This window comes from Hyla sarda, chromosome 7, assembly GCF_029499605.1.
Source record: "Hyla sarda isolate aHylSar1 chromosome 7, aHylSar1.hap1, whole genome shotgun sequence".
Classification (NCBI taxonomy): domain Eukaryota; kingdom Metazoa; phylum Chordata; class Amphibia; order Anura; family Hylidae; genus Hyla; species Hyla sarda.
In genome coordinates, this window is record NC_079195.1 from 195,969,229 (window position 1) to 195,994,694 (window position 25,466).

Consider the following 25,466-nt stretch of genomic DNA (forward strand, 5'->3'; position numbering starts at 1 on the left):
CACTATATGTTCTCTTTATGCTGCAGCCACCTCCACGCTGTGTCATTCAGCCACTATATGTTCTCCTCATGCTTCTGAAACCTCCCGGCTGTTTCATTCAGCCACTAAATGGTCTCCTCATGCTGCAGCAAACTGCAGGCTGCGTCATTCAGCCACTATGTGGTCTCCTCATGCTGCCGCCACCTCCACGCTGTGTCATCCAGCCATTATATGGTCTCCTCATGCTGCCGCAAACTGCAGGCTGCATCATTCAGCCACTGTATGCTGTTGTCAACTCCAAGCTGTGTCATTCAGCCCTTATGTGGTCTCCTCATGCTGCAGCCAACACCAGGCTGTGTCATTCAGCCACTATATGTTCTGCTCATGCTGCCGCAACCTCCAGGCTGTGTTATTCAGCTGCTATATGTTCTCCTCATGCTTCTGCCACCTCCAGGCTGTGTCATTCAGCCACTATATGGTCTCCTCATGCTGCCGCAAACTGCAGGCTGCGTCATTCAGCCACTATGTGGTCTCGTCATGCTGACGCCAACTCCAGGCTGTGTCATTCAGCCACTATATGTTCTCTTCATGCTGCCGCCACCTCCACATTGTGTCATTCAACCACTATCTGTTCTCCTCATGCTTCCACCACGTCCAGGCTGTGTCATTCAGCCACTATATGGTATCCCCATGCTTCCGCCACCTCCAGGCTGTGTCATTCAGCCACTATATGGTCTCCTCATGCTGCCGCAAACTCCAGGCTGGGTCATTCAGCCACTATATGCTGCAGCCAACTTCGGGCTGTGTCATTTAGCCATTACATGTTCTCCTCATGCTGCCGCAACCTCTACACTGTGTCATTCAGCCACTATATGGTATCCTCATGCTTTCGCAACCTCCACGCTGTGTCATTCAGCCACTATATGGTCTCCTCATGCTGCCGCCACCTACACGCTGTGTCATTCAGCCAATATATGGTCTCCTCATACTGATGCCACCTCCAGGCTGTGTCATTGTGCCGCTGTGCAACAGTGATTCTAATAGCGACACCTCTGATCTGCATGTCATACTGAATTACAGTATTTTTTCACTAACCCAGCACACACCTTATGCGTGTTACAGCAAGGCAAAGTGTTCTACACCCCAATTAGGCTCTCTGTAAGCCAGAAATAGCAGTTTTCAATAGCGAATGGACGCAAATAAATTCGGACCGAACCACATTTTTTCAGAAAATTCGGCAAATCGTCCGAATCAAATTTTTCTAAAATTTGCTCATCTCTAGTCATCAAATATTACCTCTGGAATTACCACAAGAATCCATTGAAACAGGTTGGAGCAATAACAATGAACCATAACTGATTAAATTAAATATTCGCAGTTTCACAGTCGGGGGGCGCTAAGAGAGAGGGCCCGAAACAGGCAGTAGCTCGCCTCGTGGTGGACCACCAGCTCGATGCTCACCAGAATGGGGCCTCAAAAAAGGATTTTAACCCCTTAGGGACGCAGGCCATATCTGTACGCAGGCATGGCCCCGTATCATAGCGGGTCGGGCCCGGCACCTAGCAACGGCCAGGACCCATGGCTAATAGAGCGCGGCACTGATCGCGGTGCCACACGCTATTAACCCTTTAGACGCATAGTGCATAGTGATTTTTTTCCGATTTGCGGTAGATTTTTTAGGTGCAAAATTGAAATAATTATGATTTTTTTAAAGGTAAGGAGGAAAAAAATGAAAGTTCAAAAACGGAAAAAACCCTCAGTCCTTAAGGGGTTAACAAAATGTAAAAAAATGTATTCAATTAAAATGAAATAAAATTCGCTCATCTCTAGTCACAGTCTTTGAATGTGCAAGACTGGGATTTGCAAGGGCTGAGACAAGAAGTTGGAGCAGAATGACCTGTCAATCAAAAGGAAAGAGGTGGGGTGGTGACAGAAAAAGAACGTGGGACACAGACGAGGTAATTATCTTACGTCTCATACGTTTCTTTATTAGGAATTGGACAGGTATGAGGCAGGCGGACTTGACAGGTTCCTGTTAAAATAAGTCTAAATGACTATTAAACAGCACTTCTATGAATTCAATTAAAATAATTAGAGGATGTATAATATAGGGGGCCAGAAGATCGTTTCTCCACAGGGGGGAGTCCTTGGAAGTGTGCACAGATACATCATGTCATGACTTAAGAAGTGATAGCGGTGACATACAGACTGCTGCGAACCATGGATTGCCTCGGAAGAACTCAATCGATATAACGTGAAGTCACATTAAAATGTAGTGCGGAGAAGTGCTGCAAACATGGAAAAACTTGTGACTCAAACTAAGACTTGTCACATCTACCAGATGCAGGCGATAAGCGCTTGTTATGCCTTGTCTTGTTTTTTTATCTCTAATGTTTGTTTAGGTTTATAAATTACTTCCATGTGGTTTCCAATGAAAAAAAAATGTCAGAAGAGTGTAGAAATCTACTGAAAAGGGTAAGGAATCATATCTTTCCTTCCAGAATCAGCGCCACTTGTGCCCTCAGGTTGTGTGTGGTATTGCGACTGAATTTCATTGAAGTGGATTGAGCTGACTTGTTATACCACACAATATCAGAGAATGGGTGTGGTGCTGTTTTTTTTTTGGGAGGAAAGCAGCTAAATGTTTGTAATACTGGGTAAACTGAAGGGGTACTCCGGTGGAAAACATTTTTTTATACAATCAACTGGTGCCAGAAGGTTAAACAGATTTGTAAATTACTTCTATATAAAAATCTTAATCCTTCCAGTACTTATCAGCTGCTGTATGGCACAGAAGAAGTTGTCCAGTTCTTTTCTCTCTGACCACAGTGCTCTCTGCTGACATCTCTGTTCATGTCAGGAACTGTCCAGAGCAGGAGCAAATCCCCATAGCAAACCTCTCCTGCTTTGGACAGTTCCTGACATGAACAGAGGTGTCAGCAGAGAGCACTGTGGTCAGACAGAAACAAAGTTCAAAAAGAAAAGAACTTCCTGTGGAGAATGCAGCAGCTAATAAGTCTAGGCAGCTCCTGGCATTCTGTATAATTACACACCAGTGGGTGCAGGTTGCATGTTGGTGTTGTGCCCACAGAACAACACAACAAGGTGACTGTGCATACAACTTGCCTCAATACATACCACCAATCACGAGGATACTGGCACATAGAGCACCTATTATTCTGTTCATTTTGTTTTCTATATCTGGTTTACTTATAATATTTACCAGAGAAAGAAAAAAACGCAATTATTTTGTCTGCCCATGAAAAGTGCAACTCAGATTCTGTATCGCCACCAAATAAATTGCTAGCAAACTCACAGCTGGAAAGTGAACCAGTCAGACTAATAAAGAACAAAGCGGCACGTCTGTATTCTGAGAATCAGCATCTACGCTGCGTCTACTCATTTATTTCACTTTAGCTTCTCATGATCAGTGGCATTATTACTGCGCTTGGCCGCTGCTGTCGAAACTTTCTCCTTTGGTTTAATATAGCGTAGGCAGCAAAAATTGGCTCCATAAAATCACGCATGTCACAAAATACAGCCTATGAAGTAAGTTTGGTGGACACATCAATGTATTCATTGCCCCCCAGCTGGGTATCAATGTCTTAAGTGTAATTTGATGAAAGATGGTATAGATCGCAGTGGTAGCATCACCATGGGTAGCCTACACAAATGAACCAGAATGTTGAAACAAGTTCAATACCAATACCTCAAGTTTTGTGACAAGATAAAAGATTTTACATCTGTGCCAGCTTGAAAATATTTTCCATGGAAGCTGTCTAACTTTATAGATAAATATTGTAATAAAACAAATCCTACTCACTGGCGTGCTGACTTTACTCCTTAATTCGTCTCTTCAGCCTTTAGATTGCTTGTATTGCGTGTCCTGGGAGGCTGTACTATTTATTAGTTATTTTTAGATACATTAGGTACAGCGTTACCCTTTCCTGACATTTTTAACGTCTAGACAAAATTAATATAGGCTCCATGATGTCAACTTGCTATTTGGTCCAATTTACTAAGGAACATTGATATTTTTGTATATAGGCAGCTTAAAGGGGTACTCCGGTGAAAAACTTTTTTTTTTAAATCAACTGGTGCCAGAAAGTTAAAACAGATTTGTAAATGACTTCTATTAAAAAATCTTAATCCTTCCTGTACTTATTAGCTGCTGAATACTACAGTGGAAATTCTTTTCTTTTTGGAGCACAGAGCTCTCTGCTGACATCATGAGCACAGTGCACTCTGCTGACATCTCTGTCCATTTTAGGAACTGTCCAGAGTAAAAGGAAATCCCCATAGCAAACATATGCTGTTCTGGACAGTTCCTAAAATGGACAGAGATGTCACCAGAGAGCACTGTGCTCATGATGTCAGCAGACAGCTCTGTGTTTCAAAAAGAAAAGAATTTCCGCTGTAGTATTCAGCAGCTAATAAGTACAGGAAGGATTAAGATTTTTTAATAGAAGTAATTTACAAATCTGTTTAACTTTCTGGCACCAGTTGATTTTAAAAATAAAAGTTTTTCACCTTTAAGGCTTACAACTCTCTTACTTACCATCTTATTACTACCCCACATGTGCCACTGTTTGTTGCCTGCAAAAGGCACAGTATTCTGAATACATCTTTTATATGGCAAGTAATGTATGGATTCACCATTTTTGAAGGGATATTCTAAGATAAAAAAAATTCTCCAGCCTTCAATTACTTCTTTGCGCCGCTTTGTCCTGTTTTCATGTACGGGACCCACACCCGGGAGTACTGTAGTACAAGTCTTTATATTTTACTTTCTTCTCTGACCTTTCCCTTTTATAAGTCACTATGGGGGAGCTTTATCAAAACCTGTCCACAGGAAAAGTTGCTGAGTTGTCCATAGCAACCAATCAGATCGCTTCTTTCACTTTTCAGAGGCATTTTCAGAAATGAAAGAAGCGATCTGATTGGTTGCTATGGGCAACTCAGCAACTTTTCCTCTAGACAGGTTTAAAAAGAAATCTCCCCCATTGTCTCCAGGGGGCGTAGCTATGCTGCAATGGGTGGGTGTATAGTCTTACTTTAATAAGTCCCTTTCATCCACTGCAGCATGGCAATGCCCCCTGAAGACCATGTGACTTATGACGTACTGTCTCTGGCCACATGGAAGGCTGGGAAAGGTCAGAGGAAACAGTTATATGAAAAGACTTGCACTACATCACTTCCTGCTGAGGGTCTAGTGCAGTGGTCTTCAACCTGCGGACCTCCAGATGTTGCAAAACTACAACTCCCAGCATGCCCGGACAGCCGTTGGCTGTCCGGGCATGCTGGGAGTTGTAGTTTTGCAACATCAGGAGGTCCGCAGGTTGAAGACCACTGGTCTAGTGCATTAAAATGGGACAAAGCGGCGCGCAGAGGTAAAAGAAGCAAATAACACAGCTTTATAACTTGGCATCATGGGCTCAAAGGCTAAAGAAAAGAAAACCTGGAATATCTCTGTAATGTTCAACTAAAATTGATGCATGAACTATACTATTATACTGATATCCATGAAAATAATAAAATCTTATAATTCTAGGTTTATAACTCCTCACGCACTCACATATATTATAGGTTGGTGGCAGAGGTAGCAGTTAAATAAGGGGTTTCAATGGGCCAAAAGGCACCTTTGCCCCATCAGAATACATTATTATGAATGGCACATAGTACACATAGACCCCTGTTACAGATAGTTGCATGCTATGGAACTATAGACATGGGCCCTCATTTACTAAGTTAAAACTCACTACTTTTTGTCAGGATTTTCCAAGTTATTTTGGTGCATAGTGTCTGAGACATGTCTTAGGCAGTGTGCTCCAGGAAAATCCATCTGAGGCTGGGTTCCCACTATGTTTTGGACATACGCGACTAGACACTCCTTTATCCCAGCCGGACCCGTGATATACCGTGGTATCCCAGCCGTGGTATACCACAGTTTTAGGTCCCGTCAGAAAACAGGATATGGGGCAAAAATGACCCGACCAGAGTCAATATCTGACTCCGGTCGGCTGTATCAAATGAAAGACATGGGGGGCCGGTGTGAGGTGGTTTTTTGCGCCCCCGTAGATCCATGCGTCCGCTCCTCCCCCAGCTCTCCGAACATTTCCGAAGCTAGAACTGGGGGAGGGAAGAGCAAGGGGAGAGAGAAGGTTCACGCCCCCTCCCTCATCTCCCCTCCCTGAGCTCGGCTGCTGGACGCAGATCTCTACGGCCCGCCCCCTCCCTGAGGACATAGATCTCCACGGCAGGTCCCTCCCTTATCTCCCCGAGCAGATCTCCACGGCAGGTCCCCTCAAAGGGGGACATACTGCACGGGCTACAGGCTAAAGGGGGACAAAGGAGGACATACTGTACAGGCTAAAGACTGCACAAGCTAAAGGGGGACCTACTGTACAGGCTAAAGGGGGACATACTGTATGGGCTAAAGGGGGATATACTGTATGGGCTAAAGGGGGACATTTAGCCCGTACAGTATGTCCTCCTTTACACATAGAGTTCATTGGGAGCACTGCTCTACGTCCTCAGCTCGGGGAGATGAGGGAGGGACCTGCCGTGGAGATCTATGTCCTCAGGGAGGGGGCGGGCCGTAGAGATCTGCGTCCAGCCGAGCAGCCGAGCTCAGGGAGGGGAGATGAGGGAGGGGGCGTGAACCTTCTCTGTCCCCTTGCTCTTCCCTCCCCCAGTTCTAGCTTCGGCAATGTTCGGAGAGCTGGGGGAGGAGCGGACGCATGGATCTACGGGGGCGCAAAAAACCACCTCACACCGGGTCCAGCTGGGATATGGGCGTGCCCGGTTTTCACTCCCCCCCCAGCCGGATCCAGTCTCTGTATGTCCAAAACGTAGTGTGAACCCAGCCTAACCCGACATTGCATTGTGAAAACCTGAAAAAGGGGTGTGGTCTGTCCCAAAAGGAACGTAGCCTGCCAAAAAGGGGCGTGGTTTCACAATCCGACCTATTTACTGAAAATCAGGTGAATAAATGGCTGGAAATTTCCACCTAGAAAAAGCTGGTCAGAAAATGTTCCCAACTTGTATATCTGTGATCCTCATAGTAAACAGAGAGGCAGCCTTCTAGTCAGAAACAACATTTCACACTAGTAAAAAACCAACACTCTTAGTAAATGAGGCCCACTGTGTGGCAAAACATGGTTCCTACACACCATGTGTTTTTTCTGTAATCTGTATGAATCCATTATTGCTAATTGTACCAATTGAAAACTAGACTGTAAAAAGGATGGTTTTGCTATAGGTGTGAATTTAGAGCTCCCCACAATGCTTTGGGGCAGTTCTCAAGAGCTACAGTTTTAGATATTAAAATGTGTCTTAAATGCTATTTTTAATTGGAGCCATAGGTAGATAAAATGTGACTATATAGAAGTCAAATAACACCATATAATGGATCTGTACAACCAAGATTTGTAATGCCCCCATGAACATTAGACCAAAACATTAGTTTAGGTCTAATTTTGTGGGGATCCATAGAGGGAACTATAGACTAATTATCTCATTGCTTAATTTTGTTCTATTGTAAGGAGTATCACCTTTTGGATGGGTTCTCCAATTACTGCAGAAACGGGGCACTTCTTTAGGTCTTCATGTGAAGAAGCAGCATGAGAGGCCCACTGATCACTGTATCCCTGGGATGTGACCTCATCACAAGCAGCAGACATTTCTAAACCTTTATCACCGTCTTCACTGGGTATGTAGCAAAGACTTGGATTTCCTGCCAAAACAAAATTTTATTTGAATAAAACAACTAGCAATACCTCAGTGAGTCCCTAAAAAGTGTTTATAAGTATACCCCAAAGGGCTCACCTCTGCATATATAATATTCTTCCAGTTGACACTTTGAAGAACAGCCATCACCATTTTGCAATGCTCCATCATCACATTCTTCTCTTAGCTCCCTGAAGTCATAATATGGACAAGAACAGAAACATTGAGACCCTTATTGTAGAACCCCATATAGTGTACCTGTCAGCATGAAAACAAAGATGTAAATAGGCCCAGGGCTAGATAAGGCATCCCACCAGGATTCCAGGCATACCTTTTTATCTCTATAGTCCTTTCTAGAGCCAAGATATAAGCTTTTTTGTTAATATGTAAATGAGGCTCAAAAGCCATGGGGGCATTCCTCAGCATGGCAGGAGTCCAGGTAAGTCCAGCCCATGTCCTCTTTATCTAGTGGCTGTCAGTCAAATGCGGTAGGCAGATACCAGCGAGTATGGAGGTGGAGAAAAAGAACACATGGGCTGGACTTACCTGGAATCTTGTTGTGCTGGGGAACGCCTCTTGGGCTTTTGAGCCTCATTTACATATTAACAAAAAGGCAAACTTTATGCATGGAATCATGATGAGATCCCTTATCTAGCCATGGACTTATTTACACCCCTTTTTTTTCTGCTGACAGGGTCCCTCAAAATGTAACCTGGTTTATATCTTCCGACCGCTGCATGTATTATTGATAAACTCTATGTTTATTAACAATTTATAAGCATAAAAGGCAACACAAACAACCAGTAACACAGCAATGAAATCAGGCTCTGTCACTATGTACTGTATATCCTCTATTGTAATGCTAATAGTTTTAGAGACTAAGAAAGTTTGGCTGCTCTTCAACACCAAGAGGTAAATGTTTAGCAGAAGGATTAGACAAATATGAATAGGTGTGAAGCCCTCGCCGGCAGTGAATCTGCTAAAAGCTTTTTTTTATTAATTGCTTGCTTAAACTATGAATGCAGATATGATATAAAGCCATGTTAAACACCCAGTACATCGTATATATTGAAAGGCGCTTGATAAATGTAGTCATTGTAATAATACTATGAACACTTGTGGATGCAGCTACCATCTCTTCATTGTACTAGGAGCTGGCAGTGTTCAAGACATTTCTAGGACTAAAATAAATTGATGAAACTTTTTAAACCAATGGGGAAAATATTTTAAAATTGGCTTATTCTTAGAAAGTGTAAACTTTGACGGGCAGTCTGAGATTGTGCCAGGTTTTTAGCAGTAAATTGTATTTATGATTTGTTTGAAAATGTGGCCACATGCCCCTTTTTTTCACAAAATCGGGTGGGGAAAAAAGCAAAAACACCTATATAAATCCCCCAACAAAAATTACAAATCAGTCCTAGAGCAGAGCATGTGTTCTATTTGAGACCAGGCTATTATACATTAACAATGGGGGGATGCTTAAGATGAGAAAAACATGGCTGCTTTCTTCCAAAAAAACAGCACCGTACCTCTCTACAGGTTATGTGTGGTATTGCGCTAATGTTTATTAATGTGTATGTTTTTTTTTTCTCTTGTGTAATGTGCTATTCTTTCTGGGAATAAATGCACCGTCTCCATAGGTGACAAGGTATTTCCGAGGGGATTCCGCAAAAAATATTGACATGTTTTGTAAAACTGCCACTGCAGTTTTTCAGCCAAAGCCAAAATTGTATTCAAAAGGAATAGAAAATATAATAAAAACTTTTCCTTCCTTCTGGATCCACTTCTGACTTTGGCTCAAAAATTGCAGTGGCAAATTTACAAAAAAAAACAAAAAAAAAACTGTCAAGTTAAAACGCAGTATAACACTCTTCAACAATGAAATTTCTAACATTAAAAAGGAAAAGTTATGGAATTGTGGAAACCATGGGATTGACAGACATTTTTTAGATATGCAAATTAGAAATGAATTCCATCTTGTCATTGTTGTGTTGAGAAAAAAACTTCTTCTTGGACCCTTTGGAGAAATGTAACAGAGTATTTCCCCCCACACCATAATCCTGGGAGTAGGACCAGTGTGAAGTTCCCTTGTTGAACAGTGCTGACATCTTGACCTATACGTGTAGCAATCTCCTGGAGTGATAACCCAAGGTCTCTCAGTTCAAGGATTCTGTCTCTCTATTTGTGACAAGTGGCAATAATTGACACATTGGTGAACAGGAGGGCATTACACAACCATACTGTACTGACTTTATACAATTTCTGAGGTTTCTTGTGGCTGAAAAAGTGGCTTTTATACCATTGAAGCTCCTCTCACATGCCACAGATCAGAGCTACAGTGTAGGGGCTTGAAAATTTGATAGTTTGCAGATCTTAGTGATGCTTCGCAGACGCATCGGTACTGAACAGAAGTGCTGGCCTGTTCAGCCAATCACTGGCTGAGGCAGGGTCCCGTCTAGGCAGGTGATTGGCTGAGCAGGCTGTCAAAGTGGTTGAACCCCCATGATCTGGCACTTTTGACTGAATAAGGGATATGTATATATATATATATACATAGATATATATATATATACATAGATATATATAGATATATATAGATATATATATATAGATATATATATATATATGTATATATATATATATATAGATATATATATATATATATATATATATATATATATATATATATATATATATATAGTTTTTTTGCATAAACCGTTTCATATAAAGTCACAAATATATTGAGATTGAAAAAGTCAAGGCATAGTCTCCAGAGATCTTGTGCGACCACAACCTCTATAACAACATTTTTCTTACCTGTGACAAACCCAGGAGGAATATGAGATTATTTCCCCCTTAGATAGAGCTATAGTACTTACTCATTAACTTCTCCATCTCCACAAAACGGAGCCCCATGTATGTGAGTCAGTGCAGGAGAAGGTTCTCCTAGTGAGGTCCCACTAACCACATGGATCTGGTACTGATATTTATGGCCCAATTTCACTTCCCTGCGGAGATTACAGAATATATTTTAGGATAAAAGTGTGATTTAAAAAGCTACTGGGTAAAATTCTATCAATCCAATAACCAAATCTCAAAGTACCCAAATGCTTTGCTCGGGTCTGTTAACATCACATCTAAGGTTTCTGTACCATGGGAGTATTTCCTGATACATATGTCCAATGGAAACCTTAAAGGGGTACTCCGCTGCTCAGCGTTTGGAACAAACTGTTCCGAACGCTGGAGCCGGCGCCGGGAGCTTGTGACATCATAGCCCCGCCCCTCATGATGTCCCGCCCCCTCAATGCTAATCTATGCATAGACTTGCATTGAGGGGTGGGGTGTGACGTCATGAGGGGGCAGGGCTATGACGTCATGAGCTCCCGGCGCCGGCTCCAACGTTCGGAACAGTTTGTTCCAAACACTGAGCAGTGGAGTACCCCTTTCAATGTATGCCCCTGTGTAGGCATATGTGGTTCCCGTTATACAAATACTGTGCAGTATGTTTTTTTTTGTACAACAAAGAAACGATGTCCAGCGCTGCTCCCGTTAAAAGAATTCCATTATTTCACAACACCGAGGTACAAACAGACATGGTGGACACTGGTAACGCGTTTCGGCTCGTTACCGAGCCTTAGTCATTTGGTAAGACTCGGTAACGAGCCAAAACGCATTACCAGTGTCCACCATGTCTGTTTGTACCTCGATGTTGTGAAAGAAAGGAATTCTTTTAACGGGAGCAGCGCTGGACATCGTTTCTTTGTTGTGCATTTACGTATTGGTGTAGTCCACACCAGTCCGGGCGCTGCCGGACACAGGAGGGGAGCTGAATACTTGCACACAGATTTTTTTGTAGGATGACTCTGGATAGGAAAATATGTACCAGAGTTCCCCTTTAAAAGGCGGTGGAGAATACAGTTCCATAATAGAAAATTTTAACCTCTAAGGTGCACTTCTTCAGTTCCTAAGAGCATTAATATGATACAAAAAGGCACCAGGGAACAGTATCAGACAAGTGTTCTTAGGCTCAAAAGAAGAAATAATTCTCAGGGCCACTATCTATACTTGACATGTAAACATCCACTTTGAATTACATTCTATACTTTGTTGTCAGTGAAGTAACTTTCAAACCATGAAAATGGGCTTCTGCTAGACCTTTGGGACCAATGTTGTGAATGGACCAACCGAAGGATCCTCAGATACTCTAGTGGGCCAGTCCTACCCAGGCAAAAATAATTCAGTCTTTTTCTCAATTTTCATGATAGACCTTCACTAGGCTTCAGGCTACAGATATAGCAGCTGCCAACATTGTTGACCACAAGCCATTTTGTAATGTAAGGCATGAGGGAAGAATAATGTACGTTAGCAGTTGGAGGTGAGTGGCGCTGCTGTATTCTTGCCACTGTCTCTTCCTGCAGCAGTACTGAAGAGAAGCGTTGTGGGATGAAGGTGATGGTCAGGCCTCTGAATATCGTTACACTAGCACTGTGTTACTCTCTCCACTTGCAGCTATATTGTAGATTTAATCCCACATGGCCACTCACCCACACTGCAGTACAGCCAGCTTGGATGGAAGAGATGAAGGTGGCAACCTTCTATATGTCCACTTTTATTTCCGCCGGTTTGGCCAGTGGGTATCACGCAAATGTACTGTAAATACTTTACAGAACAACATCTGTACAGTACAGAACTGTATCTAGTGTACAGAAGTGTAATGGATCAGGTGCCAGAGCCGCCGACCAGTTGCTCTACTGTAAGATGAATGTGTGGTGCGGTGGCGAAATGTAATGCCGCAATGATCAAGTTTGTGGGAGCTACATCTGTATTTGCAGTCATTTTATTCACATACTGCAGACTCCCATAAGAGACCATGCACACTATGGAAAGCCTAGCCGGAATTATTCAATTCTGCTTGAAATAGCCTCTCATTCATTTCAATGGGATTGTGCTGCTCTGCGCCCACTTTAGAAGTTCCATAGAGGTTTCCAAACCAGATAACGTTGAAAGAATGAACATGTTTATTCTTTCACCAGAAACTACTCACACGGCCATTAAAGGGGTACTCTGGTGGAAAAACATTTTTTTCGAATCAACTAGTGCCAGAAAGTTAAACAGATTTGTAAATTACTTCTATTAAAAAAATCTTAATCCTTCCAGTACTTATCAGCTGGTGTATACTACAGAGGAAGTTGTGTAGTTCTATCCAGTCTGACCACAGTGCTCTCTGCTGACACCTCTGCCCATGTCAGGAACTGTCCGGAACAGGAGAGGTTTGCTATGGGGGATATGTTCCTGCTCTGGACAGCTCCTGACACAGAGAGAGGTGTCAGCAGAGAGCACTGTGGTCAGACTGGAAAGAACTTCGCAACTTCCTCTGTAGTATACAGCAGCTGCTCAGTACTGGAAGGATTAAAAAATTTTAATAGAAAGCGTTTACGAATCTGTTTAACTTTCTGGAGCCAGATGATTGAAAAATTTCCACCGGCGTTCTCCTTTAAGTGCCGATTCCAGCAGAGCCAATTTCCACTTTAATTCTGAGTAATATTTCTGTAATATGCATTGACCCTAATAGTCAGCCTGCCTTCTACTAATGGGCATCTGAACTGACCTCCAGCCAGAAACGTTCTCATCAGAACATTCCTACAACATTCTATGCAATACCAACAATCACACCCCAATTAAGTTACTGTTTATGTATCTTTTTAATGTATTACTGTAGGTCAGGCTATGAATGCATGATGGGAGTTGTAGTTTTAAAACAGCTAAAAAGCCACAGACTGGGAAACAGTGCTATAAGTTTCACCTCAAGTGAACCATAAAATTAAACTCGGTTAAATGTCTCCCCACTAAGGTATATTTTCATTAACTGACGAAAGGTATCGCATTAAGCTCACATTTTAGGAGATACAATCTGCACTTTAAACCACCTTATTTAGGAAAAAAATGCAATTACTAGTTTAAAGTAAAATAAATCATACATTTTATGTTAAAAAATATACCACCCACATTCAGTATGGTTCATTAGCTTCAAGGATAATGACTTATTATCTTCATCACAGATCCCCACCCACTGAGGCCTACACTATTCCTCACACACAGATGCATCAGTCATTCACATCAGTCTAATAATGGGCTGGTATTTATCTCTGTCATATGTTCTACATTTCGTACAGTGTGAGATGTGCTAACCCTCTGTGGCTGCGAATGTCTGTGGTCAGACCTCTGATGTATCCATCCTTCATACCTATTTACACACGGATGTACAGGAGGTTAAAAGGGTATTCCAACTTAAAGGGGTACTCCAGCCCTAAGACATAGGAGATAAGATGCCTGATCGTGGGGGTCCCGCTGCTGGGGACCCCCGCAATCTTTCATGCAACACCCCGCTTTCATCAGCCTCCGGACCGAAAATCGCTCAGGGTCTGATGAATCACGATCACGGGGCCGGATTATCATGACGTCACGGCTCCACCCCTGTGTGACGTCACAATACTCTGGCCCCGTGATTGTGATTCATCAGACCCTGAGCTATTTTCGCTCCAGAGGCTGATGATAGCGGGGTGCTGCATGAAAGATTGCGGGGGTGCCCAGTGGCGGGACCCCCGCGATCAGGCATCTTATCTCCTTTTCTTTGGATAGGGGATAAATGTCTTAGGGCTGGAGTACCCGTTTAAGTTGGAATACCCTTTTAATCTCCTGTACATCACTGTGGATAGGGCATAAGATGTCTTAGCGCTGGAGTACCCCTTTAAAGGGGTACTCCGATGGGAAAAATTTTTTTTAACATTGACTGACTGGTGCCAGAATGTGAAACAGATTTGTAAATTACTTCTATTTATAAATCTTAATCCTTCCAGTACTTATCAGCTGCTGTATACTACAGAGGAAGTTCTTTTCTTTTTGGATTTTTTTTCTGTCTGACCACAGTGCTCTCTGTTGCCACCTCTGTCCATGTCAGTAACTGTCCAGAGCAGGATAAGTTTACTATGGGGATTTTCTCCTGCTTTAGACAGTTCCTGACATGGACAGAGGCATCAGCAGAAAGCACTGAGGTCAGACAGAAAATAAATAAAAAAAGAAAATAACTTTCTGTGGTGCATACAGCAGCTGATAAGTACTGGAAAGATTAAAGGGGTACTCCGGCACTTAGACATCTTATCCTCTTTCCAAAGGATAGGGGATAAGATGCCTGATCGCGGGGGTCCCGCTGCTGGGGACCCCCGTGATCCTGCACGTCCCACCCCGTTTATAATCAGTCCCCAGAGCGGGGCCGGAGGGTTGTGACGTCAAGGCTCCGCCCTGTGTGACGTCACGCTCCGCCCCCCTCAATGCAAGCCTATGGGAGGGGGCCTGACAGCTGTTGGCTGTCCGGGCATGCTGGGAGTTGTAGTTTTGCAACAGCTGAAGGCACCCTTGGTTGGGAAACACTGGTATAGTTTATGGAGCAACATTCTGGGAGTTGGAGGATTGGTTGGATTAATACTGGCCATTGCATTGGCGGTATTTTTAATATAAAAATACCGGCAGGATGGCCACAATACCGGCTGTGCCGGTAAAATACCAGTTAGGTGTAAACCCTAAGAATTGGCCCCCGGCTCTCAAAGAGAGCAAATGCTGCAAACAGCATGGGCTCCATAATTTCTATGGAAGCATTGAAGATGCCTTAGTAAAGCTCTGGGGCATCGCCAACACGTCCACTAAAATGAATGGAGTTTATGTCATCTTGCTCTCTCTGACCAGGGCCCCATTCTGGAGATCGGTCACTTATCCCCCTCCTGTGGCCATCGGACCATGTTTTTGGTGACTAATTCTCAGCTTGGCCTCTTGTAATACATATGCATACGCAGCCCTGGTGGCCATATTTTTGGAGACTATTTTTCAGTTTGGCCTTTAGGGCCTACCTTCTTGGCGTCTTCCCTCATCTCCTGTTGCAGTGCCATTCTCTTTCTCAAGGAGGCACAGCAGTCAGGCCAGCATTTCCCACAGGTGTGGAGGCCAGAAGAAGCATCTTCCCACTTTGCTTGTGTGTACTATATCATGCCAGACAATTATTACATGAATCTTCCTTGGACCCGGTGAGTGCTCCACACCATTACTGTTCATTATTTACTTGGATATTTTCCCACAGGTGTGTATCTTGCATTTTTATTGGCTATTTTATGTATTTAGACTCTGCCTTCGCAGTTGGGTCTAAAAACTCCTAAGATTGATGTGAAATAAAGATTACATTTACAGTATATGGTTTGATCGTAGGTTGTATGTAGGTGTTTTTGTAATTTGTTCCACTAGACCTCTCTTTTTTGCATTTATTTGTTACAGTGTGCAGTGGCCTTCCCTTTTTAGTCAGTAATCTATGCAAAGATCAGTAAAACATCTGCAGCCAGAAGTAAGTGTGGTTGAAAGTTAAACCTTGATGATCAGGACACCCTGAGCTGTTTAAAGGGGTTGTCGGGTTAGGCAAAAACTTCTAACTTTTGGTCCCCATTATACTGTACATGTGTATTACTATTGTAATACTTATGTATTATTGCTTCTGCCCAGTTTTCCCACTTCCAAGACTTACTTTCAGCTAGAAAGTTCAGAGAATCTGCTTGTAAAATGTTGTAGTAGTATTAACTTTCTTCATTGTGAACAAGACTCAATGTTATATACTCTTCTTCTTTTAGTATGTAGTGCATACGATATTCCTTCTAATGAATGCAAACAATACATATCTAGGAAGCAGATCCCATTGGTTCTACTCACGTGTCTGTGAAAGTGCGCTGTGCTTGAGTCTTTGTACCTTGAGACTCTCTCAGGAAAGGAGGGTTTCTGACTATTTTGTATTTCACAGGTCTGCAGGATGAGCAAAGAGGATCATGAGGCACGGACACAAGGAGGGCTGCATCTATCTCCATGCTTGCATCAAACGTATACACACGGACTCTTGAAACTTTTTGATCAGTGTTCAGTCTAATGGTCAACGGAGTATCACAAAACGCTTCCATACTTCCCAGGTGTAAAGATTCATTATGTTCTGTCACTAACTCAATATTTGTGAGGGGGTTAAGTAAGTTAGGGGACAGGTATGTTATCCATATGGTGAGGGCCTGCGGTCGAACAGGTTTTAAGAAATGGAGCTCCAGCATACATCCATGAGGCTCAGTACAGGGGACAGACATATTGGTAAACAAGTGAATTTCGGGACTCCATGCCTGTAAGCTTGGTTGGCAAGGCTGGTCCACATCAGGAGGGCCTGGATAAAAATACAGAACTCTGTAAACATAAGTTCCCTATTTAAACAGTAGACTCTCACTCATACACACTGTATAAACACTGGACATTTCTAGATAATCTCAATTAATAATTGAATTATTTAACATTTTCTGGGAAAGTAATCTTGGTAGATGAGAAGCAGTCGTCTGGTTTAATGGTACGTTGGCTGAATTTTCTATCATTGATTAAAATGTGTTCATTATCTTTCATGGTTTTATTGATGAAGGTCAATTCTGAGAGGCTGTCATAACTTTTCAAACCCAGAAAATGACCTCCCTCTGACCGCATTCAATTGTAAAATCTATGACTATACTTCCATAATGCACATACATTCAGTTGCACAAGTTGTCTGAAGGAGGGAGGGGGCTCACTGACCATGATGGGTACTTTTACCCTATCCCAATGTTCACACTCTCCATTGGTATCTGTTAGATTGCACACATCTTGTAACATCCCATATGGCCTGTCATAGAGTCTCTTTGTTTGCCTGAGCGGCTTCGCTGATAACCAATTCATTTCCCTAGACCCTCAAGGAATGTTATTTTTAGCCTCTTCCCTGTCTAAAGGTACCTATACACATGTGATGACTGTCAACTGACAGCTAACTTTCCTGATCTCCCGTTTGAAACGACCATGCATTCATGTGTTCTGAATGAAAAGAGGAAGAGAAAACCATTGCCGGACTACTCTGGTGGCTTATTTCTTTGAGAACAAAACATACCTGATACTTCTTTCCCCCATGTCATCAGTCGGGGTTCCCTTGCACATAAGACAATTGGCAAGAACTTTCAAAATCAGCAGATTCAGACAGATTTTTTCTTAAAAGAAAGGCAGGTAGTGCAGGTGACACTGATGACAACAATACTTACCTGATCCCATTCCATGCTCCATTTCTCCCACTATCTTCTTCGGAATCTCTCGTTCCGGAGCCAACTTAGAGCATGGACAGAGCTTTGTGATGTCAGAGCTCCTGCTTCTCTGCTGGGTCCCGCTGCTAGCAAACAGCAGCGGTGATGTCATGAAGCTATGCCCATGCTCAAAGTCGGCCCCGGAATGGAAGATACCAAAGAAGATAGTGGGAGGACCGAAGAATGAAACAGGATCAGGTAAGTATCATTGTCATCATTGTTATCTGCACTAACCTGTTGGTACAGATTGACTAATGACAAATTTCCTTTAAGTGAATTGGGACCCAGGTTTTTTTTTTCCCATAATCAAAATGTATCATCTATCCTATGAATAGGTGATAAGTGTCTAACAGTGGCGCCCAACCGATGCAACCACTCATGATAAAATAGGGGGGGGGGGGGGTCCCATGAACCGTATAAATGATGTGGTGGTCACTGCATTCAATGAGTCTGTCAAAGATAGATAAGTACAGCACTTGGCTATCTCCACCATCCCTATCAGCTTTTCATTCATACATATGGACATGGTACTCCCTTTTCTCATGGTGGTCCCAGCAGTTCGACATAATCTTGGGAATAGGTTTATGTTTTGGGAAATTCCATTTAATCCCTTCCTGTCTGTAGACCAACAAAAATATTGACATTAGCTCAGAAGGAAAATGAGACTCTCTGGCCATTTTACAAAAAAAAAAGTAATTTTTTTATTTTAAATATGAGAAGATTTGAATTGCTGGCATGTTGGTGGAATGAGCCCACACACAGTTTTTCTTCCCCTTTTTAGTATTATAACCATTCCCGTTTCTTTGCTTGGCCCCAGTCTGCAGGTCGACTCTGTCGGGGATGAGAGATCGGCTGCTTTCCCTACCTATTTTCAACCCTGGTATACTGGAATTCAACTAAACAAATCAAATATCCTCTAAATGAGCTACAATAGTGGATCACCAGAGAAAAAAAACAACAAGAAATGCCAGAACAATAACAAATATGACATTTCATGGAAATGTTATTGGAAAGCAAGTACATTGGTCTGCATTCCACCCAATGAGTCAGGATTCCTGGAAATCTAACTTAATCTCAATATTATTCCCTTCGTACTTGTAATTATGTACTATTAGGATACTGGATACTGTAAAATTTAGCCCTCGGATATGCTATTCCAGTTAGTAACTTGGAGATATAGCCCAAAGATTTTAATAAGATGCATGCAAAATGTATTATTAAATAAGTGAAATATCTAAGTACTTTAGGTCACCAATAGTTCTTTGGTATAAGATAAAAACACCACAGCACAAAAGCCTTTAATCTGGGAGAAACTAGTGAAGTAAGGTCCAAGCAAGAACAATAAAGGGTCTTTTCTATCTCCTACTAAACATTTGAATCTGAAAAGAACATAATCATTGAAAATAATGGCCGGCATGGTTCAATTACTCTATGTGAATGGCAAGGAACAAAATAAGTTTACAAGATGTGGACCAACGTACATAAAGTGGACCAATGCTTCTGCAGTCGGCAGACCACAATTTCAATAAGGTCTATTGACCCCTCCCAAACCCAAATTGAAAATGTATGCCAAGATTGACCCATAGCTCTAATAGGCTTCAATATTGGCATTAACTTGCAAGGATGTTGCAATTTATTTTGTTTTAGGAACCATCTTTATCTTTACGTACCACCTCCAGGATTAACTTTTTTTCTTGATAATGCTATACTTTTGGCTTTTTATTAAAATCATGGGGTGGAGCTACAGTGGGTAAAACTGACTTGTTTGACCGATTTAAAAATTTGGAATTTCCGAGTGTGGCCACTATGGGGACAATATCTGTGCTGTCCTAGCGCCAACCAATTCAGTCAATGCTAGGACCGCACATCCCCATAGTCAGCAATGTTTGTCGAGTGGAAATCCGTCAGAACATTGAACCACTTTCTAGGCTGTAAGTCCACCTTGAAAATCCTGCAGTGTGCACTATGCAGTGGAATACCATTGCCAGGAATCCCAGTGCCAGTTGCACCAGAATTGCCAAGCGGAATTTAAAAATGAAATTGCAATCGGAAATTCAGTAGTGTAAACCCGGCCTTAGAATTTCCAAATGTTATGTACTTCTCTGCAAAATCTAAGCCTTATAAAAGAAAACCTCACTTTATGTATAAACTCATTTAAGCACCAGCAATCTAGCCTAATAAAGGTGAACTAAATACATACCCACGGCTTCTTCAGGGGTCCAGTACCCAGAGTTGTCACATGCACGGGGTGAAGAGGCCTGATATGCATATTGTAGGAAAGATCCGTCAGCTGTACAAGACTCACAAAGAGATCCCGAATTCCTGTTAAAAAACAAAATTTATAGAAGTTTATATATATATATATATATATATATATATATATGTACTAAAAAGATAAAAGTCGATCATACTGACATTAGGTTTCTAAATGATAACTTCTCTTTTCATATTTGGTAGGTGCTATCATTGTGCCTCATATTAGATCACGATAGTAAATATCATGGAGGGAGGTGATGGGGCTGCAATAAGGTACTTGGGCTATGATTCCAATAAATAGGCACTGCCATTTGAATGACCTTTGCATAGATCAATAGTTCAAGTGAATATAAGAAACTTTGCTCATGTTGCCTTTAGCAAAAATGTGTTCACGACCCCCCTCTTTAGACAAAGTGCATTATTAGGTGGTTCAGAATTAGTTAGCCCAGAGATTATATAAGGGTTTGGGTGGCACAGCCATAATGGGGAGCTGATTTTAATCATTTATATGGGACCCTAACTAATCTATATATACCAATGTATAATAAAATGAATTGTTGTTGCCCCGCTCTCTATTCATTCAGATACCAGAGCCCAAATATTTCTGAACCATGGTATATGAGAGTTATGAAAAGTATATGAGAAGAAAAGAAACATCTTTGTCTTATTTGTAAAAGATCCATAAAAATATTAGATTCCCCTTAGTTACGGTATGTTTAAAAAGAAATCTTTTTGTTATAAAGTTAGACATATTGCTCAAAAGGAAAAAATTGCTTTCTGTCATGCTGCCTACTTCTACATTCTATGCCATTGTTGTACCCAAGCAGAACTATTCATGATGATGAATCCTAACTGACTGTATACAAGTAAGTAGAAAAAGCAGGTCTTTTACGGACACTGGAAAGCTTCTACTGATGTTATTGTTCTCCTACAATCCCTTGATGTCATCCTATAGCCTTCCTAGCAAATGTATTACAGCAAGAAGTCTCATCCTACAGTGTAGTGAAGTCAAAACAGAAAAAAGAGGGGCACTCCCTTGAGTAGTGGTAGAAGGCTTCTGTGTCCCCACCTACCCACCACAGGTTTCTACTAACCTGATCAGCTTGTATCACAATGCTATGTTCAGCATATCATTGTAGCATCTTGCTGCATTATCGACCTTATCCAGCAACTACAGGTTGGTAGATCAAAACGTGTATATACCAGCAAGTAGAAAAAGCAGGACCCTTTTACAGGCACTGCTGTAGGCTCAAGCAATCCACACAGAGGATGCATAGACATAAAATCCTTTATTAGGAAAATTTGGACAACGCATTTTGGTGCACTCTTGTACCTTCCTCAGGTCCATAAATGAATGCCTCCCGACATGCAGTGTTATTGTGACCGCCTCTGGCAACAACAATTTTCTAAAATACCCTGGTCACAATGATCACTTAAAGATGCTCACACTCCACTCTGAGTGGCATTATTTTATGGAGCTGAGGAAGGTGCAAGAGTGTGTTAAAACACGTTGACCAAATTTTCTAATAAAGGATTTTATGTCTACACATGTGCGGATTACATGAGCCTACAACAGTGCCTGTAAAAAGGTCCTGCTTTTTCTACTTGCTGGTATATACACGTTTTGATCTACCAACCTGTAGTTGCTGGATAAGGTCGATAATGCAGCAAGATGCTACAATGATATGCTGAACATAGCATTGTGATACAAGCTGATCAGGTTAGTAGAAATCTGTGGTGGGTAGGTGGGGACACAGAAGCCTTCTACCACTACACAAGGGAGTGCCCCTCTTTTTTCTGTTTTGACTTCTCTACACTGTAGGATGAGACTTCTTGCTGTAATACATTTGCTAGGAAGGCTATAGGATGACATCAAGGGATTGTAGGAGAACAATAACATCAGTAGAAGCTTTCTTAACTACGAGTTCCTCAGAAAGGTTTAAGAAACATTAGAAAAGTAATCGCTAGAAAGTAATGCACAGACCTGTCAAAACTGAAGTTATGGAAAATGATTTGTAGTCCCAATAGGCAGTATGACATGTGTATACAGTTGGATAACAGAAAATAGCTTAAGGACATTGCAAGAAATGTTTGCAGACAGCTGGAGAAAGAATTCTGTGCCATTGTCTTCAAGTATGTATTATGCAGGAAAAATCCATGGGTAAACGCAACAGTTTAGTCCATTGCATAAGACATAACGTTGGTAAATATATGCAGCGGCCCAAAGGGAGTGTTACGCCTAGCGCTCCGGGTCCCCGCTCCTCCCCGGAGCGCTCACGGCGTCTTTCTCCCTGCAGCTCCCCGGTCAGTCCCGCTGACCGGGAGCGCTGCACTGTCATGGCCGTTGGGGATGCGATTCGCACAGCGGGACGCGCCCGCTCGCGAATCGCATCCCAGGTCACTTACCCGTTCCCGTCCCCTGCTGTCATGTGCTGGCGCTCGCGGCTCCGCTCTCTAGGGCGCGCGCGCGCCAGCTCCCTGAGACTTAAAGGGCCAGTGCACCAATGATTGGTGCCTGGCCCAATTAGCTTAATTGGCTTCCACCTGGTCCCTGACTATATCTGACCTCCTCCAATGCACTCCCTTGCCGGATCTTGTTGCCATTGTGCCTAGTGAAAGCGTTTTGTGTGGCTAAAGCCTGTGTACCAGAACTTCTGCTATCCACCCTGACTACGAACCTTGCCGCCTGCCCCTGACCTTCTGCTACGTCCGACCTTGCTTCTGTCTACTCCCTTGTACCTCGCCTATCATCAGCAGTCAGAGAGGTGAGCCGTTGCTAGTGGATACGACCTGGTCACTACCGCCGCAGCAAGACCATCCCGCTTTGCGGCGGGCTCTGGTGAAAACCAGTAGTGACTTAGAACCGGTCCACTAGCGCGGTCCTCGCCAATCCCTCTCTGGCACAGAGGATCCACTACCTGCCAGCCGGCATCGTGACAGTAGATCCGGCCATGGATCCCGCTGACGTCCCTCTGCCTTATATCTCTGATATCACCACGGTGGTCGCCCAGCAATCCCGACAGATCGCCCATCTAACCCACCAACTGTCGGAAGTATTCACCATTGTGCAGCAACTTCAGTCGCAACTTCAGCAGCAATCATCTCCTCCGCCAGCTCCTGCACCCCTTCCGCAGCGAGTGGCCACTCCTAGCCTCCGCCTGTCCTTGCCGGACAAATTTAATGGGGACTCTAAGTTTTGCCGTGGCTTTCTTTCGCAATGTTCCCTGCACTTGGAGATGATGTCGGACCAGTTTCCTACTGAAAGGTCTAAGGTGGCTTTCGTAGTCAGCCTTCTGTCTGGAAAAGCCCTGTCATGGGCCACACCGCTCTGGGACCGCAATGACCCCGTCACTGCCTCTGTACACTTCTTCTTCTCGGAAATTCGAAGTGTCTTTGAGGAACCTGCCCGAGCCTCTTCTGCTGAGACTGCCCTGCTGAACCTGGTCCAGGGTAATTCTTCCGTTGGCGAGTACGCCATACAATTCCGTACTCTTGCTTCTGAACTATCCTGGAATAATGAGGCCCTCTGCGCGACCTTTAAAAAAGGCCTATCCAGCAACATTAAAGATGTTCTGGCCGCACGAGAAACTCCTGCTAACCTGCATGAACTCATTCATCTAGCCACTCGCATTGACATGCGTTTTTCTGAGAGACATCAAGAGCTCCGCCAGGAAAAAGACTTAGATCTCTGGACACCTCTCCCACAGTCTCCACTGCAATCTGCGCCTAGGCCTCCCGCCGAGGAAGCCATGCAAGTGGATCGGCCTCGCCCTCTGCCCTCCCTCCCCATTCCCACTCCTGCTGTACTGCCTGCCATTGAGGAAACCATCCATTCCTTCCCGGTGTCCTCATCCCAGGGGAGGCAGTCACCGGACAAAAAAAAGGGGAGACCTAAGGGGGGGGGTACTGTTACGCCTAGCGCTCCGGGTCCCCGCTCCTCCCCGGAGCGCTCACGGCGTCTTTCTCCCTGCAGCTCCCCGGTCAGTCCCGCTGACCGGGAGCGCTGCACTGTCATGGCCGTTGGGGATGCGATTCGCACAGCGGGACGCGCCCGCTCGCGAATCGCATCCCAGGTCACTTACCCGTTCCCGTCCCCTGCTGTCATGTGCTGGCGCACGCGGCTCCGCTCTCTAGGGCGCGCGCGCGCCAGCTCCCTGAGACTTAAAGGGCCAGTGCACCAATGATTGGTGCCTGGCCCAATTAGCTTAATTGGCTTCCACCTGGTCCCTGACTATATCTGACCTCCTCCCATGCACTCCCTTGCCGGATCTTGTTGCCCTTGTGCCTAGTGAAAGCGTTTTGTGTGTCTAAAGCCTGTGTACCAGAACTTCTGCTATCCACCCTGACTACGAACCTTGCCGCCTGCCCCCGACCTTCTGCTACATCCGACCTTGCTTCTGTCTACTCCCTTGTACCTCGCCTATCATCAGCAGTCAGAGAGGTGAGCCGTTGCTAGTGGATACGACCTGGTCACTACCGCCGCAGCAAGACCATCCCGCTTTGCGGCGGGCTCTGGTGAAAACCAGTAGTGACTTAGAACCGGTCCACTAGCGCGGTCCTCGCCAATCCCTCTCTGGCACAGAGGATCCACTACCTGCCAGCCGGCATCGTGACAGGGAGCAATGCGGGCAATAGAGCTAGTGGGAAAGATAAAGAAAAGATGGGGAGCCCTTGATCGTGTATGTGCAGACCATCAGACGAACGTGAGAAAGAGTAAAATGCAACACAGTTCTTTACTCAAATGGACGTACAGTCACTTGCACAGTAACAGACAATATGACTAGAGTAAGGGGCCACCCCCTAAGGAAATCTGGGTAGTGAATGTGGAATTTGTGAAATGGTTTATTGTCCCCTCTAGCCCTTCTTGAGGTAAATGCCCTAGTCTTGAGAATCTTCACTTGGAGGTGCACACTTGTTGGCTCCCAAGGGTTTTGTACCGAATATAAGTACTCACTGAAGATGAGCTGGAAAACCTACTACGGGGTACAGGTCCTTAGGTAATTTTATGATGTGAACAATGATGTCTCTAGGCTTGGCCTGAAGCTCTTGAAGGTCCTAGATGCCTAGATGGGGCGTTTGTCCAACTTCTCCCTAAAATATTCTGTCTCTGAATCCACATCTTTACTCCTTTAATCCTTTAAAGTAGACCAAATGTGAGGCTTTAGGATGCATAGTCTTTTCTTAATAGGATCCTGGACACTGACGTTTCAGAAGGCGAGAAATAAGGTGCTCCTCACCCTTTCTCACTCTAGGCTAGACTAGACACTCTAAGCTAGACTAAAAGAGGGGAGCAATGGAAGGGGTAGAGAGACTGGGCTAGGGAAGCTTTATACACTAATT

At 43.6% G+C, this 25,466-nt stretch overlaps 1 protein-coding gene across 15 annotated transcripts in view; it reads right to left on the bottom strand.

Moving 5' to 3' along the window:
• The window catches only part of PAPPA2 (pappalysin 2), a 381,240-nt gene that overhangs the window by 149,684 nt on the left and 206,090 nt on the right, over positions 1–25,466 (bottom strand). For all 15 annotated transcript variants that reach the window (XR_008846570.1, XM_056532020.1, XM_056532010.1 and 12 more), the window contains 5 exons: positions 20,071–20,192; positions 16,453–16,942; positions 10,587–10,715; positions 7,807–7,898; positions 7,533–7,714 (listed from right to left, as the gene is read on the bottom strand). Coding sequence is in view for 14 of the 15 variants with exons in the window: in XM_056532020.1 (XP_056387995.1) it covers positions 7,533–7,714; positions 7,807–7,898; positions 10,587–10,715; positions 16,453–16,942; positions 20,071–20,192 (1,015 nt within the window). In the remaining variant the exon portion in view is untranslated. The remainder of the gene's footprint in view (positions 1–7,532; positions 7,715–7,806; positions 7,899–10,586; positions 10,716–16,452; positions 16,943–20,070; positions 20,193–25,466) is intronic.